Source organism: Ceratotherium simum, chromosome X, assembly GCF_057802395.1.
Source record: "Ceratotherium simum simum isolate JZ-2026a chromosome X, ASM5780239v1, whole genome shotgun sequence".
Taxonomy (NCBI): Eukaryota; Metazoa; Chordata; class Mammalia; order Perissodactyla; family Rhinocerotidae; genus Ceratotherium; species Ceratotherium simum.
In genome coordinates, this window is record NC_141940.1 from 85747868 (window position 1) to 85765350 (window position 17483).

Consider the following 17483-nt stretch of genomic DNA (forward strand, 5'->3'; position numbering starts at 1 on the left):
AAACTGTTGATGCAAATTTGCATCACTATATTGTGGAGTTCAACAACCATTAAGAGACAAAATAGATAACCATGAAGCTAAAGAATAACGTAGAATTAAAAAGTAAAAATAGCAGCAATTGAAAACCATAGCCAATTTAAGGCAACATTGATAAAGTGACCTTCCCTCCCAACTGCAGGAATTTCAATTATGTACATACACAAGTATGGTAGAGTCTCTGCCATTAAATACCACAGTCAAGGGGCCGGCCCCGTGGCTTAGCGGTTAAGGGCGCGTGCTCCGCTGCTGGGTGGCCCGGGTTCGGATCCCGGGCGCACACTGACGCACCGCTTCTCCGGCCATGCTGAGGCCGCGTCCCACATACCGCAACTAGAAGGATGTGCAGCTATGGCATACAACTATCTACTGGGGCTTTGGGGGAAAAAATAAATGAATAAATAAAATTATCAAAAAAAAATACCACAGTCAAGCTAGAGATAGTAGAATACTGAAACAGTGTTCAGTAAAGGCTACTAAGGTGCTAATTTTAATTTTGTGAATACCCAATTTTAGTACCCTTAATTGCTCTTAGGCTGCCAGGAGCCCAGCCCATTTATGTAGGTGAAACTCCCTGTCACATGTAAGAATGAAAGGAAAAACTTAGATTTTTAAAAATCTGTTGTGGCTCATCTGGGGACTGGAGCCTCTACTTTGAGAATAACTTTTATAGTCAGGCAATTAAGCAGGAACTTTGGCATCCAGTGGACCTACACTCAAATTCAAGTGATGGGGCAAGTCTTGGGCAAGTCACTCAGCTTCTTCATGTATAAAATAGAGATTTTGCTAAGTCCTACCTAAGTATAAAACTTAGAAATTATTTCTATAAAATACCTGGCACACAAGCTCTAAAAAAGTGGTTATGAAATAAATCATAGACTGTTTATTCTGCAGAGAGAAAGCCTATGGTATGTACTACTCTCTGCAGGTCCTCAGAAATCATTTGAGAGAAGTAGATAGCAGAATAGGCACTTTGTTCTGCCCAAAGCAAATCTTCACAATGAAAAAATCAGAAGGCCTAATGAAAGGTATCCTTAGGAATAAGAGGAAAAACAAGAGTCAAAGAGAGCTTTTGGGTTACCTCGGGAAGGAAGACAGGAACTGCAGAGAGGACAATGATGGTGAGAAATTTCTAAGAATACTAGAGCCAGGGGCTGGGCAGCTAACATAAATGAATGAAGGGGGCTGAGATAAGAAAATCAACTACCAGAAATGTAAATTTTTTTAACTAAACTATGCTGTTGGTGTTAATGATATAAACATGCAAAATACTGGAGTTTATATTTCAATCTCAAAATTAAAAACACAAGTTAAAAAACAGAAAAATGTAATCATTATTACATTTTTGTGTGTGATTTATTCTCCTTTGACTTAGAACAGGAGGTCTGATGCCTTTCTTATGTACCAAGAGGTCAATGTTAGGTCTTATATTTTTGTGCTACAACTTGCAGTAAAGAATTTAGCCTTGAATCCTTTTACTGGAAATGATTAATTTTATCCTATCTCATAATGGAAAACAGCTGTTTAGAAATGTAGGCATTTGCAAACACAGATAGACGTTTTGCAGTATTTTTTATATTTAGGGTAACTACTCCCAAGATATTTGTAGAATTCTGATATTTCAATGACATCATGCTTCATTTTCAGTACTATAGCACAGTAATTCAATATCTCCATTGTAGCTCTTCTTTCACACCATGAACATTAATTGAGAGAGTCTAACTGAATAATATTAGTTCATTTTCATAAAATATAATGTCAGAGAACCTTTTCTGGAATTCGACAGACAACTCCACAATTTTGGGAATGTAATTCAGGCCATTACTTTCATTTCTTGGAAAGCAATTTCAGCAAAGGAAAGTCAGCCAGTTTATCTCCTGCCAAATGCGTTTCCCAAAGGCTTAATTTTGCTAGGAACAAGCAAATACAACCATACATTTGTGAAGGTATATCTGAACAACCTGCTTTTATTCAAAGTCTCTAGATGAGTTGTAATATCAACCAAACAGGTCAAATATTTTATTTCACTTTGCTGGTGCTCTGAATGCCTTTTGGATGCCAAATAAGTCATTTTTTCCAGTATCTTCAGTACCATGCCTCAACTAGGACAATCAATTTCCATATGAGGGCAGATTTCCATAACATACATCTAATAATTCACAAAGCATTCAACTGTGTTTTGTACAAACCACAATGTTAATTATTAGCTCCTGACATGGTTCATTTTGAACTTTTGCACAAAAGTGAATCCTAAGGAGTGATACAATAAATAGCTTTAAGTTTAAGTCCTTGTAAAGTGTTTCTGCTTCAAATTGAAGTTTCCTAAGTCCAACAGTCCTATTGTAGAAGCACCATCTGTAGTCATATTCACTAATTTTGACCAATCTATATGAAAAATTTCAAGACATTCCTCAACGCACAAATCTAGGTGTTTCTGGATGTACCTGTCACGGGCTCCAAGTCCAAAAGAGTGAGACTGCATCAAACTCTTAACACATGAATCATATGTAGGTGTAGTGGTTCTCAAACTTTACAGTGTAACAGAATCAGCTGGAGGGATTGTTAAAACAGACCGACAAGCCCCATCTCCAGTTTCTGATTCAGTAGGTCTGGGCTAGGGCCTGAGAATTTGCATTTCTAACAGGTTTCCAGGTAGTACAGTGTTGTTGGTCAGGGACCATACCTTGAGAACTAGTGGCTAGGCACACATTTAAATGTATAGTTATATGGATAGTGTCTATATCTGTTGCAACCAGCTGCAATCTAAAACTTCAGAAATTTAACTTCTTGACCCAATTTGTCCTAAAAATCTTCAGCCACCAATCTTTAACATCCTGAGCAATAGTATTTCCTACCTTTGCAAATGCCTGTGGCGTAATTTCTACCACAGTCGACGCTCTTTTCTTAAACTACAGATCTTCTTCGACTATCAGTTATGTTCCAATAAACCCATCATTAAGTTGAAAATATCATAAGTCGAAAATGCATTTAATACACCTAGCCTACCGAACATCATAGCTTAGCCTAGCCTACCTTAAACATGCTTAGAACACTTACATTAACCTACGGTTGGGCAAAATCATCTAACACAAAGCCTATTTTATAATAAAGGGTTGAATATCTCACATAATTTATTGAATACTGAAAGCAAAAGTACTGAAAAACAGAATGGTTGTATGGATACACAGTGGTTGTAAGTGTATCAGTTGCTTACTCTCATGATCGCGTGGCTGACTGGGAGCTGCAGCTCACTGCTGCTGCCCAGCATCGCAAGAGAGGATCGTACCACATATCACGAGCTGGGAAAAGATCAAAATTCAAAGTCCGGTTTCTATTGCATGTGTATTGATTTCTCACCATCGTAAAGTCGAAAAATTGTTAGGACAAACCAGTGTAACTCAAGACTGTCTGTAGTACCTACAATAGGCTTTCAAGCCCTGGCATTTTTCCATTTAATACATAACTGCATTTCATGGCAGTATCACTTATTTTGTCTGTATTCAAAACATAGCCTATTGAAATTCCAAGCCCTTTTAAAAGTTTTTTTTGTTTCAGCACTCATCATTTTTGTATACTGGTCATATTTCTTAAAACTGTTTATTTTTAAAGTGTATTAAATTGTAGCCTTTCAAAAGATACATTTTATTTAGATATAGAGGAATACTCATCACTTCCACCAAGAAACAGACTCTGATTTTCCTTTCAATATATGACATTCTTGTATAGATGATCTTTTTTTTCAATTTTCATAGATGTAGGTACAATAAATATTTCATGTTCATCAAAACTACTATCAAAAAGTACAAGCACAACAATCAATGGTGTTTTAGTTATCTGTTCCTGTGTAACAAATTACCCCAAAAGCTTATCAGCTTAAAAAAACATTTTTTATCGCATAGTATCTGTGCGTGTGGCTTAACTGGGTCCTCTGGCTCAGGGTCTCTCACAGGCTGCAATCAAGGTGTCAGCTGGGGCTGTAGTCATCTCAAGGCTCCCCTGGGGAAGGATCCGCTTCCAAGCTCACTCACGTGGCTGTTGACAGGATTCAGTTCCTTGCGGGTTGTTGGACTGAGGGCCTCAGTTCCTCACTGGCTGTTGGTCGGAGGCCACCCTCAGGTTCCTTGTCATGTGGGCCTCTCCATAGGGCAGCTCACAACATGGCAGCTTGCTTCATCAGAGTGATCAAGCAAGAAGAGCGAGCACGAGAGCGAGCGCCGAGAGCATGCAAACAAGACGGAAGTCACAGTTTTTTATAACCTAACCTTGGAAGTAACATCTCATTATTTTTGTTGTAGTCTGTTCATTAGAAGCAAGTCACTAGGTCCAGCCCACACACGGGGTGGGGGAAGATTTATTTAGTCTCTTATTTAGAGTGTGAATAGCAGGAGGTGGGAACCCCTGGGAGCCATTTTAGAAGATGGCTATCATGAAAGGCAAGTGGCACTTGGTCACTGTGTCAGGGAGACACCATGGAGTGGTAGAGACTCCAATAAATGAAGACCATGTGGCTCAGCAAAAGGGGGCAACCAGTGTTGCCAGATCTGATATTTTAAGAGTGGTTGCAAATTCAGACTGTTTTGTAATATTTCACAATTTTTAAAATGTTGGCAACAAATCATATTTGTTAAACAAGAAATGTGTTCATATAATGCAAGTTTAATGATAGAGAAAAATGAGAAATCATTCGACTGGATGATGCCTTAATATTCAGTCCAAACCCATTATTTGACTTCAGATTCTGATGAACACTACTGACCAGTAAAAATCAATGAAATTTTTTTTTTTTTGTGAGGAAGACTAGCCCAGAGCAAACATCCGATGCCAATCCTCCTCTTTTTGCTGAGGAAGATTGACCCTGTGCTAACATACGTGCCCATCTTCCTCTACTTTATATGGGATGCCGCCACAGCATGGCTTGACAAGCGTTGCGCCAGTCCGCGCCCAGATCCGATCCTGAGCACCCGGGCCGCCAAAGCGGAGCGTGCACACTTAACCGCTATGCCACCGTGCCGGCCCTCAATGAAATTCCTAAAAAAAAATGTGTGGGCCTATGGGCTGCCAGTTTGCCATCCTTGCCATTTGGTATAGATGAAAGGGCAAGGGTTTTGGTGTCTGGTATGCAAATCCTGGTTCTGCCATCTCCACTGACTATATCCTTGGGCTTATGATCAGGGCCAGAGAAATGACCCTCGGGGCTCATACTATTAGTATTTTCTTACTTGTCTCCCCTACTAGGCTATGAGCTCCTACAGGGGTAGAGTACCCCCCTGACCTCAACAATCCCTCATCTCACTTCCCTACTTCATTCTTCTCCACAGCACTTGCTATACCAACTATACCACCTAAAATACTATATGTTTTGTCTTCTTATCTTGTTTATTGTCTGTCCTCCCCACTAGAACATAAACTTCATGAGGTCAAAAATCTGTTTTGTTCACTGCTTTATCCTCACAATCTTGACCTGTGCCTGGTGCACAGTAGGAGCCTAATAAATATTTGTTGAATGAATGAATTCCATTGTTCATAGTAGTTAGCACAGGATCTGGCACAGAGTAGGTATTCAAAAAATGTTAATTTAACTGAAAAGCATTAATTGTCCTGATAATTAGAATAGGGTGAAATGGGGCCAGAGAATGGTAAGGACCCTGCATACCATGCCATGCTAAGCTTAAAGCATGAGAGTGAAATGATCAATGTCCAACCTACTTGGTACACAAGGTATTCTGGTCCAAGTAATAGTAGCTGGCATTATATGGCATTTACTATGTGCCATATAATGTTCTAAGCACTTTACTTATATTAAATCACTTAACACTCACAACAAAGTCTATGATGTAGGTAATATTACTATCTTTATCTTCCAGATGAGAAAACTGAGGCACAGAGAGGTTAGCTTACCCAAGTTTATATAACTAATAGGTAGAAGAACAAGGATTTAAACCTAGGAAGCCTGGCTCCAAGGTCTGTGCTCTTAGCCATTATGCTACACAAACTAAATATAAGAAAAAAGTGTTCTGGAAAAAGTTATTAAAATGCAACTATAAAAAATGCAACTATACTGTTTTGAGATATATTAAAGATGAGGGATTTTGGTGTCAAATATGCTTAGATTCATATCTTGGCCCAACCATGTTCTACCAGTGCAACCTTGGGCCAGTGACTATGCTGAACCTGTTTTTATTTTAGCTATAAAAAAATGGAGATTAATACATATCCTGAAGGGTGGTTGTGAAGATTAAATGACATAATGAATCTATGTAAGGTACCCAGCCCATGTGGTAGCTATCATTACCACCACCAAGGGGGAATTTACTCTATAAATGCACTGCTAAGCAGCTACAAAACTTACTTTTACTTAACAGGAGTCTGGCAATTCCATTTGGCATCTGAGTTGATTTACATGGAATTAACATACAACATTATAAACGAGTGGTTCTAAGTTCTTATCTGACCTTTAAAGCCCTCTACAGTCAGTCAGTCAATCAACCAATCTCTCTCTCTCTTTCAACAACCATTATTGTATATACTGTGTCAAGCCCTAGAGCAAATCCCTGCCCTCTTGGAACTCAATTAAAAGAGAATTATATATAAACTTCCAGGTATAAGATAAATAAGTTCTGGGGATATAATGTACAGCATGGGGAAAAAAAGAAAATTACAATGTGATATGAAAATACTATGAGACAGAAAAAATATGAGAGGTAAGAAAAGAGCACTCTGGTAGCACAAAGGAAGGTGTCCTTCACCTTGGCTGGGAAAGACTTCATAGTGATAACTTCTGAGCAAGAGTTAAGTAGAAATGTGCTATGCAAAGATGAGAGTAACATAAGAAAAGCACTATGTGACAGGACATAGTATGTCTAGAAAACTAAAAAAGTTCAGAATGGTCTGGTCATTTCAACGGCTGGAACAGGTGTGGACACAGGTAAGCACCAAGTAAGGCTAGAGAGACTTTGGTATCAGACTGTGAAAGACACTGTCTGCCATGAGGAGAAGTCTGGACTTGGTAGGGTAGGCAAAAAGTAGACAGTGTGTATCTTTGGACGCACAACAAAGTCAGCTTTGGTTTTCAGGATGGTATCACTGACAGCAATGTGGAAGATGGAAGAGAGTGGTAAAGGAACAAGTTGAGGCTGTTTTCATGGTTCAGATAAGAAATGATGATGGCCTGAACTAAGGCAACGGAGGTGGAAGTGGCTGCACTCAGGAAACATTTTTGAGGCAGAGTGATAGGATTTGGTGATCAAGTGGATATGGGAAGCAACAGGAGAGTTAAGAATTGAAGACTCCACAGTTTCTGGCTTGAAATGGATGAAAGACAACATTCATAGAAAAAGAGAATATTGGAAGTAGAACAAGTTTGGGGGAAAAATAATTAGTTCCATCTTGGATATTTTTTAGTTTAAGCGACCTATAAGACATCAAGTACTAGAGAGTTGAAAAGATGTGTCAAAACCTCATGAGAGAGGTCGGGGTACAGAAAGAGCTTTAGGACTCATCAGAATACAGTTAATATTTAAAGCCATAATAATGGATGAGATTGCTTAGGAAATGAATGTAGAAAAATATGACTAGGACAGAAGCCTTGAGAGTACCAATGCTTAAGGAAGTAGGCACAGGAGGAATAACTTAGGAAAGGAGAAAAAAACTAGAGACTTAGAAGGAGAATCAGAAGTGAGCAGCATTATGGAATCCAAGGAAAGAAATTCAAGGAAAGGATGGTTCAATAGTGTCAATTAGCTCAAAGAGGACCAAGACAGGGTAAGGATGGAAATGGATGTGGCAGCTTCAAAATGGTAACATCAGATATAAAGCAGCAATAGGCTAGGGAATGGGAATCAATACAGTCTTTTTTCAAGAATAATGGATAAAAGAGAAGAATGGGGATAAGGACAATGGCTTAAGGGAATTACAGAGTAAAGGGGAAGTGTTTGTTTTTTAAAGATTATTTGTTTATGCTGTAAGTGAAAGAAACCAGAGAGGGAGAGACTGAAAATGCAGAAAACAAAGAGACTGCTACTTTTGAATTCCTGTAACATTACTATATGACTCGCTTACTTGGCACTTAGCTTACACATTTGCCTTGTCCTGGCAGTATTATACATTTAGCAATGCTGGTATAAACTAATTGCTCAATAAATCTACTTATTATTGTTTTTCATGTATCCAGGCATATTATCTGGCCAATAAAAGTATATAATCTTACAGAAGAATGTACAAAAAGAAGGAAAGAGTGTTGGTGGAATTGTGGAAAGAGACTTTGAGCAATACAGACCCAGAACAAGAATTTTTATCCACCACTTACTAGTGTCCAGAACAAAGAAAAATCATTTCACCTCTTCGCACCTCAGTTATTCAACTGTTAAATGGGAAGAATACTGTGCATTCTTGCAAGCTGGTGAGGATTAAACGAGATATTTAACTTTATACACAACTTGGCGCTCAAGAAGTAGTAATGATTACTATTGTCATAATTTTTCTTACCACTAGAGCACCTAGAAGAGTCACTGACTTGTCACAATGTGTCTATGACTGAGGATAAGTAAATAATCAGGAGGCATAGCAGCCACTGCTACACTATATTCTAGAGAACGAAAGCACAAAATGACATCAGCTCTTGGTCAGACTTCTCAAACTTTGTCATTCATGTACCACCAACATGATTTCTGCCACATTCAAGTACTGCAACTTAATAATTTTCTTTAAATCAATTCACTTTTCTTTAATTGGCCCCATTCTATAGAATTATAGCTGTGAAATGGTGGGTTTGATGTGTTATCTTTTTTTCTAATATATATTAACCATTAAAACAAAGCATTCATCCCCTTAACCACCCCACATCATCTCCCAAACCACATTCTAAAACTGATTTAGATTGCTCTACTTCTGAGACCCTTAGGAAGAGATCAGGCTAGCAGTTTGTGGGTTTAGTTAATTTTTCTGCTATTGGCCATTATCACTTACAAAGGTGTGCAAAAGATACAAATGAAACCAACCAAATGACATAATTCATCCCAATAATATACATTGAATCTTTTCATAGGAAGTCCTAAGTTGTCTAAAGCTAAACAGAAAACTCAGCAATTTATCTTTTATTTAATCCCTTCACCTCTATTTTCTCTATCACAAATGAAAATGAGATTGGGAACAAAGGCCCATCTGTGGCCTTGTCTGAAGAAGAAAACCAAGGGGAAGAGAAATACAGTAGTGGATTTTGTTCTGAAGCACTAGCATTTCAGTCAAAAGAAATGACAGGCATGCAGATCATCCAAGTGAAAAACTGCTATCTTCAAGATAGTGGAACACTCCTCTGAAAAGGCAAACCACAATCAGTTATTAACCAATACCTTTCAAGTCTGTGTTATAAACCAGGAACTTTTCCATCACTCCAACAGTGACAAAAATCACTGACCAGGAGAGAGAACTTCATTCACTGATAACATTGACAGATACTTGACATATGCAATTTTGGAGCCAGTCTTAAATCCACTACATATATTAAGAGCCACACTACACACTTTTTAAGTCATTCCTACAATCCATTCTCTTAGAAATCACTGATCTATTCATCTAGGAAAAAAAATGTATCCTGCACCTAAAATATACAAAACATTATGGAGAATATAAAAAGATCAAAGAGTTTGTTTATAATCTAGCATGGGGAATAAGATTTATATATTCCCCAAATGGTGGTTCTCAGGACTGAAGAGGACTGCTGAGAATTTTTTCCCCAACATTTTATTACGAAAAACTTCAAACATATGGTAAAGTTGAAATAATTTTACAGTTAACATGTGAATACCCACCACCGAGATTCTACCAGTTCTACTATCCTTGCTTTATCACATATCAATCCATCTAATTTTTTGATGAACTGCCGGGATTTTAAAAATGAGACCATGTGTGATGAAGCATTTCAGTAGGCCACATTAGGGTTGCTTCTCAAAAATTTTGACTAATGGGGTGCATGAACAAAAAAGTTTGGAAACCACAAACCCATACTCAGTGTTCAGAGGTCCTGCCAACCTCCAATCAAAATCTGTTCAGAGCTCACAGCAGGCCATTTTAGGTATCCATACCCTAGTCCATTATCAGAACTATCCTTCCCAGCCCTCTTTAAGGCTCAGCACCAATCTGAGAAGCCTCCTCCTACGTTCACACCATTACCAGAATTAGCCATGCTCCATATAGGGGCCACATTTTTCATCATTTGCAATTAGCTCACAGTATCTGCAACTTTGTTTTCAGTCTGTCTCTTTTACTAAACCCTGACCTCCTTGAGGGCAGGGATTCCCCTTATCTACCTCTGAAACCTCAGCAACCAGCATAGTACCTAACCTATAGCAAGCACTCAAGAAATGGATAATATAAATGAATGACCCAGACTTGTCTTTACCCAGGAGCCAGGGAAGATTTTAGTCCAGTATGGGAATGATCTAATCACACTGGCACCTTAGAAAGACTCATCTTAGAGCACCGTTGTTAAGAGCATGAGCTTTGGAGCCAGATTGCCTGGGCACAGATCCCAGAATCCCAGCTCTGCCATTTATTGCCAAGTGACTTTGGCTAAGTTTCTAAACCTCCTGTGCCTCAGTTTCCTCATTTGGAAAACAGGGATAATACTGCTTCACAGGTTATTGTGAGGATCAAATGAGATTTTGTTGTTGTTGTTAAAGCACATAGATTAGCACCTGACACATAGCAAGCATCCATCCATGTTAGCCACTGTTGCCAGAAGGAGGTTAATAACGACAATGAAGTAAAAAGTCCTTAAAGCTTGAGTGGTAGCAGTGAAAACAAAATGGAAAGAATGGCCGTGAATAAAGAATCTACTGAAAAATGTTCAGTCAGGAAGGCAAGCAAATGAGTGTCCGTTATACATTTTTTTCTACTTGCTATGTTTGAGATAGCTCATGATTGGACTTTTTATTATTAAAAACAGCTATAATCTACCCAGCTTAGGCACAGATTTGATACCGGTACAAGGAGTCTAACATGACTGGACTCTAGCCATAAGTTCTATGACCACTGCAAGCTTCTCTATGCAGGTCTTTCAGTCTCTCAGCTGAGTTTTTCCTCCTCATTACTCACTCCAACACCATTTCTTTAGTTTATGATTCCGACAGTTCCCTGTCCTGTCTTCTCACTGTGAGCACATCCCCAACAGCCTTGGCTGGGAAATGGGTTTGAGGTTTCGTCCTACCCAACCCTGTACTACTTTTCTTCTTCTTCTTCCTGCCCACCTCCTTTGCTTCTGAAGCCTTGCTATTCCCTACACGTAGGAGTTTGAAACCTAAGAGTATGGGAAAGCAACAGAGCAATAGCAGTGGTGCCAAGAACTGGGGATGCTGCCAAGCTGTTCTCCAGGCCCCATATGCAGTGACCAACTACATGCAGAGCTTGGACTTAATTGCCCATGGGGCCTCACACTCTTGATATTCCTTTTTGCTTCTGCTCATTTTCTTTCCCCCACTTAAAAGCAGTCTCTTCCCAAACCTGTAACCCATTCAAATCCAACCCATCCTTGAAGACCTAAGTGAGGTCCAACTTCTCCAAGGAAGGCTCCCTTGACCATTTTAGCCCACAGATGTCCCTGCTACACACACACACAAAACACGTACTGTACTTACAATCTGCACCATAAAGCATAATCACATTCACATTTTATACCATTAAATAAATGTTTCATGTGTATATATTTGATTTTCCTAGGATAGGAACCGTGTTTCCCATGTCTTTTAAACCCCCTACTCTCAGTGGATTAATACTTGTTGAACAGTGACTGAGGCCAGTGGGTTTTTTGGTTTGTTTGTTTAGGCTAAGGCAGGAGGAGGTAGAAGCATGTTGAAATGAAAAAGGCTGAACGGACAGATGGGTAAAAAAGAAGCACTGGATCAAAATGAGAAAAAAAGTTGTAGAAGAAAGGTGTTCAATTAACATTTGTTTAATTGATTTGCTGCAAGGTTGGAAAGAGATACATAAAAGAGAGATGCCACCTGGAAAAAACTGGAAAAAGGCATTTCACCTTAAGGCAGAAGGCAGCAGGAGAAAAACGGGGCTACAAAAGAAATGCTGCTAAAAGCTAGAGATAGGCCAGTTGGATAAATGAAGGTAAAGGGAGTTATCGGGATGACATGGGTAGAGATGTGGTTATGTTGGAGAACAAATTGGTAAGGGGTGGTATGAAGGGGTGGGTAGATGGATAAAATGATCGAGGGTAGTCAGGCAAGTGGGTTAGCTGATCGGGCGGCGAATGTGTAGATGGGAGGCAGGTAAGTGGGTGGGTGTTAGGTGTTTAGTTGGGAGGGAATAGGTGTGGGGCGTATTATTTAAGATCCGGCCCCTCCCTCACCTTGACCCGGAAGCGGATGAGTGCTAGCCTCACGCAGTGGCTCAGGCAGGCCGGTGGCAGGAACCAGGCCCGTGGAGGAGGGGTGCCCTTGTTGCCCACGTGTCCCACGATCAGTTGCGCTGTCTGCCGCTCGGCCTGGCACCGACGGCCCCACTCGGCCAGCCGGTCCTTGCCCAGGCCCCCGGGGAACATGACCACCAGCTCCAGGCCGTCGCCGCCGGGATAGGCACAAGCCTGGCACAGCGCTGACAAGTAGCCCAGCATGGCGTTCCATTGGCCGCCACACACCCAATCCGTCTGGTAGCCGCCATAAAGCCGCGGCAGCGCCGAGCCCGCGTCCACCAGCACCCGGGCCCCGGGCAGCGGAGGGGGCGGCGGCAGCGGCGGCGGGTGCAGCCCGGAGTGCGCCGGCCCGTGGTGGTGGAAGTGGTGAGCGGGGTGATGGTGCCGAGTCGGCCCCGCGCCCCCGGAGTAGGCACCCAAGGCAGCGGGCGGGAGTGGCGGTTGCAGAGGCGCGGAGCCCCTGGCGGCGCGTGGAGCCCCGGGCGCTAGGGCTGCCATAGGTGGCAGCTGGCGATGCTGATGCTGCTGCTGCTGGCGTGAGACCGTGCGCGCGAGTTTGAGGAGGTCCACGGGCACCACGGCCCCGGGACAGCGCTTCTCAAGGAACTCTTGGAAGCCCTGGACGCCCATGCTTCGTCGGCGGGCAGACGAGACGGCGGCTGCGCCAGCAGGCTAGGCGGTGATCTGGGCGCGAAGCTGGGGGCGGGCGCGTGCGCACTCCTCGGGGGGCGAGGGGGCGGGAAAACGATTCCCGAGGGGAGGGGTGAGCGAGCGAGGGAATGAGGCCTGCGTGGGGAGGAAACCATAGATTGGATTTGGGTGGGGAGGAGGGGTGAGGCCGACCGCACTCTGGAGAGGTTGGGAGGTTAAAAACAATGACGGGCTCTAGTCACTTCTCTTTTTTTCCCCTCTCCGGCTGCTCTTCACCGCTTCAAATGGGGCGAAACCTCTTACTTCCACCTCCGGGAGCCATGTTGCCTCGTCTTCTTTGTGGTACACGCGCTCTAGCTGGAGGAGGGGGAGCGGGGCGGGGCGGAGAGGCATCCTGGGAATTGTTGTCTTCTCTACAGCCTCAGGATACGGTCGTGGAACAAGATTACCACCCCTGTCAGCCCTTGCGCTCACAGGGACACAAGTGGCGGGGGGTGCTGATATGTGTTTAGGATTTGCACTCGAACTCCTTGCATCCACCGAGTTGCTCAGGCTATTTACTGCTTTTCCGAGGAAGAGGAGTTTGGGGGGAAGGAGTGATGCATCATGGGAAAGGAAGTAGCAACGGATTAATTGAATTCACCTAAAGTATGCTAAAATTCTCCAGAAGTGAGAATTTTTCTTTCACGGGAAAAAATAATGTCTGTAGTTTTTAATTAATGAGAAAGTGAAGTGAACTTTTACATATGAAAAGTAAAAATAATAACCACCAACATTTCTGTAGCAATCCATTTAACTTTTAGCTACAGTAATTTTTTGAAGAAGAGTTGCTGGCTCCAGTTTATGAATAGTGAAACTTATTTATTTGCCCAAGGCAGTGAAGAGACAAAGTGAAATTGAGTATCCCTTATCCTCAGGATCTCTTTGGTCAAGGAGATAAGCACCAACACAAATTAAACTACAAGTTGTACTTTTCTGGTACTCACTGCTACAATATCCTGTGGTTAGGACTTTGTTTCCAAACCTCATTGTGAATCAATCTGTCAGGGAGCTGTCACAAAATAACCCCAAGGACTCCAATTCCAGGCGTACAGAATCATAATCCTTTGAAAAATGTATTTTCAACGTGCTCCTCAGTTGATTCTGATGTAGTACCTGTCTTCTGACTGGCTTTTAGGGCCCACTCTTTCAGGAGGGGGAGGGCAGAAAACAAGATCTGTTCTGTTCTGTAACAGTGAGTAGTAGGCAGATCTGGCTTGGAACTTAATGGAAGGTGGGAGATAATAGCAGGCAGAGTTAGAATGCAGAAGTGCAGAACCCAAGAGTAGGCAACATGAATGAAGACCGAGAACAGTCTATTAGGACGCAAAAGCTGAAAAAGCTTCAAGCTCCATAAAGGAATTTATCTTAGAAGAATAGTGGAGATAGAACAAGACAGATTGGCAAAGAATAAGTAGATGGTGAAGCAGTGCACATAGGTAACTCTTTTGAAAACAAGCAGTGAAAGGAGAGAGCAGTGGCTTGAAGGGATGAAGGATGGAAAGAATAGAGGTTTTCTAGTATAATGGACACCTATCACATTGTCTGCTCAGCCCTCCTTTTCTAGGAACTGACCCTCCCCCCATTCACAGAGTTCCAGCAAAAACTGTCAGGTTTCTATAACCATAGCTGATTGGGTGAAAGGTGGACAACTAATCCAAGCTGGGGTGATCAGAATCTCATTCTTTAGAAATTTGGAATTGGAGAAGAGAGATCAGTTTTTGTCTTAAGTGTAAAACTTGGAAGCTATCAGCAGTCAATTTTCCAACCACAGGGACAGAAGTAAAAGATGCTAGTCTGCAGAACGAGAAGAAAAATGCAGACTCTCAGAGCAGAGATGAGAGATAAGGAGTCTTCATTGTGTTTAAGTCCCAGGTTCTAGATCATTCCTGAGGCATTCTTGTCCTTGGTTTCTCTGAGGCAACCCCATATCCATATTATTACTATTTTTGCTTAAGATAGAGTTGGGTTAGAAACTACTTATGACCAAAAAGTATTAATTCAAGAACTGGTACCAGAAATGGAGTGTGGCAAATTACAGACCCTAAAATATGGAACTGGCAGAGATTGGAGATCTCCCACGTCAGTTAATGGGAAGTTGGCATTCTATGTTATTTGGCAGTGAAGCAGTTGCTTATTGCTTTTGAGACTCAAAACAGAGCAGCCCTTCTGCCTGTATCAAGAGGTCTGCAATTGCTGAGGGTCAGATATTCATGGGCTTTGCTGACTTATAGCAGTAGGACTCTTTCACTTCAAATGTTTCACTGATTAGGAAACTGGCATCTAGGCAGTTGGAATGAGGTTATCTGTATAAGCCTCCATAGAATTTCTTGTTCTCCAACTCCCGCAAATGTGATGTCTCCCTCTGTAAATGCATTCAGCTGAAATGCAAGGAAGAGAGGGCAAGTGTAACATTCCCAGAGCAGATCAGAAAAGAGGCTTCACAGCCTTGAACTCAGCCTATTATTCCGTATCCAAGCTCTGAATTGGAGACCTTGAGCAGAATGCCAGGGAGAATAAGCCAAGTCCTTAGGTAGGGTGCTAAGAAATAGAAGCTGCAACCAGATGAGCCAGGTTATTCTCTTTAGCAAATCTAAAGATTCAAAGAGCATAACTTGACAAGATTCTTGGCACTTGTTATTAGCTTCTGATTCTGAGTCCCCTCAAATGAAATCAGCAGACAGTCAAATGAGGTTTTGAGGAAGTTGTATCACTAGAAAATCATATCTGGTGGATAGGGACCATGAGCCAGAGCAGTGATTCTCAAAGTATGGTCCCTGGACCAGTACATCAGCATCACTGATGAACTGTTAAAAGTGTAAATTCTTGGGCCTCACCCCAGACCTCCAGAATCAGAAACTCTGGGGGTGGGGCCAGCAATCTGTGGTTTAAGTCCAAGATAAACTAAGTCCGACAGTTAAAGCAGTGAAAACAGATTTTATTCAGTAACTACTGTCAGTAGGGGAAAGAGCTGAGCTCCATTCTGATTTGTGCAGAGGTGACTGGGCCTTTTAAAGGGAGAATGAGGAAAGAGGCAGAAGAGCAAGCGGGGGCTCAGTAAAGTCAGAGAAGTGAAAAACTACAAAGGGTTGGTCAGTGTAAATGCAATTAGGCAGCTGTGTCTGCTAGCTGGCAACTATGGAAGATAGGATTCTATCCTCCCACAGATACTGGGAGACAGAGGCCCTAGCCTTCCTGATGATTACATTTCAAAGGAATGGTCCTTGAGAGAGACACTCCCGAGTTGTAGGAGATACATATACAAAGGGATAGGGGAAGAATTCACAATTGTAAGCCCTTTTTAGTAAATGCTCTAAGAAAGGAGGTCAGGGGCCTATGTCAGGTGTCAGCAAGAGCAAACTATAAACTCTTCTGACAGCCCTGAGCTTTTCCAGATGGGAACTGGGTCATCCCAGGGATTCGGCCTTAGGCAGCTAGAAGCCATGCTAAAGTTAGGTCAAGACTGGTAGTACAGGCGTTTAAATGGAATGTTTGTGTCGAGAGTTTTTGCAGGTCTCACTAGCCCTCCAGGTGATTCTAATGCACTCTCAAGTTTGAGAATCACTGTTCTTCTAGAGCGTTCCCTAGGCCCAAGTACAGACCGGTTAAGCAAGAAGGTGCGTCAATAAATTGACTCCCATAAGTTTTTCTATGCTCATAATTTATTTCCTTTATTACTATCCAGGTGGAAATGGTGCATACTCAGGCCTGGTGGCTGATAATGGTGTGCCCCTCTCCTTTCCTAAAAGAAAGTTTTCATTGTGGTTAATCTATCTTTACTATTGCATGTTAGATCTATTGGTGGCAGTTAAGTTGGTAAAAGGTTGCAGGATCAAGGGGAGCCACATTTAGATTGTCACTGAACTAGAGGAGGAAGGGGGATGTCCATGCCATGCCATTGCTTCTGGATGCAGTAGTTGCATGTGACTTGCAGTTGTCCATGGATTATATTAGGTGTGGGCATTTTTGGAATTGTAGATATGGGGAAAATGGCATATATGTTTATGGGGCTGTCAAGAGGAGGACTATAGGTAAACATCTATTGTATTATCTCCCCAGCACCCCTTTTCTACCACCTTCTCTACCTTAATCCTCCTGATTGCATCAGGAGCCATCCTTTATGTACCTTCCCAGAGAATCTGGGATTGAGCTGAAGGAGGAGAGATGAAACATCCTGGTTGCATTCAAGCACCTGATTTGTTCCTAAGGCCCAACTGCATGATCCTTGGGTTTTGTGAGACACTGCTATCTTTATAATAAATTCCTTTTTGCTTAAGCTTGTTCAAATTGGGTTTCTATTACTTACACACACGAGTCTTAATATATATAGTACAGGAGAAAC

The 17483-nt window shown here is 41.8% G+C and overlaps 1 protein-coding gene across 3 annotated transcripts in view; it reads right to left on the minus strand.

Annotated features, from left to right (window-relative positions):
* Positions 1 to 13697, minus strand: part of FAM120C (family with sequence similarity 120 member C) — a 106726-nt gene extending 93029 nt beyond the window's left edge. Inside the window, exons 1-2 of one of the 3 annotated variants that reach the window (XM_004443215.3) lie at positions 12389 to 13697; positions 3663 to 4204 (exon numbers count right to left, since the gene is read on the minus strand). In XM_004443215.3, coding sequence (XP_004443272.1) covers positions 4187 to 4204; positions 12389 to 13081 — 711 coding nt within the window. In that variant the 5' untranslated portion in view covers positions 13082 to 13697 and the 3' untranslated portion in view covers positions 3663 to 4186. Of the gene's footprint in view, positions 1 to 3662; positions 4205 to 12388 lie in introns of those variants that run through there. The other 2 variants (XM_004443213.3, XM_087427044.1) reach the window with 2 other exon arrangements.
* Positions 13698 to 17483: the final 3786 nt, after the last annotated feature.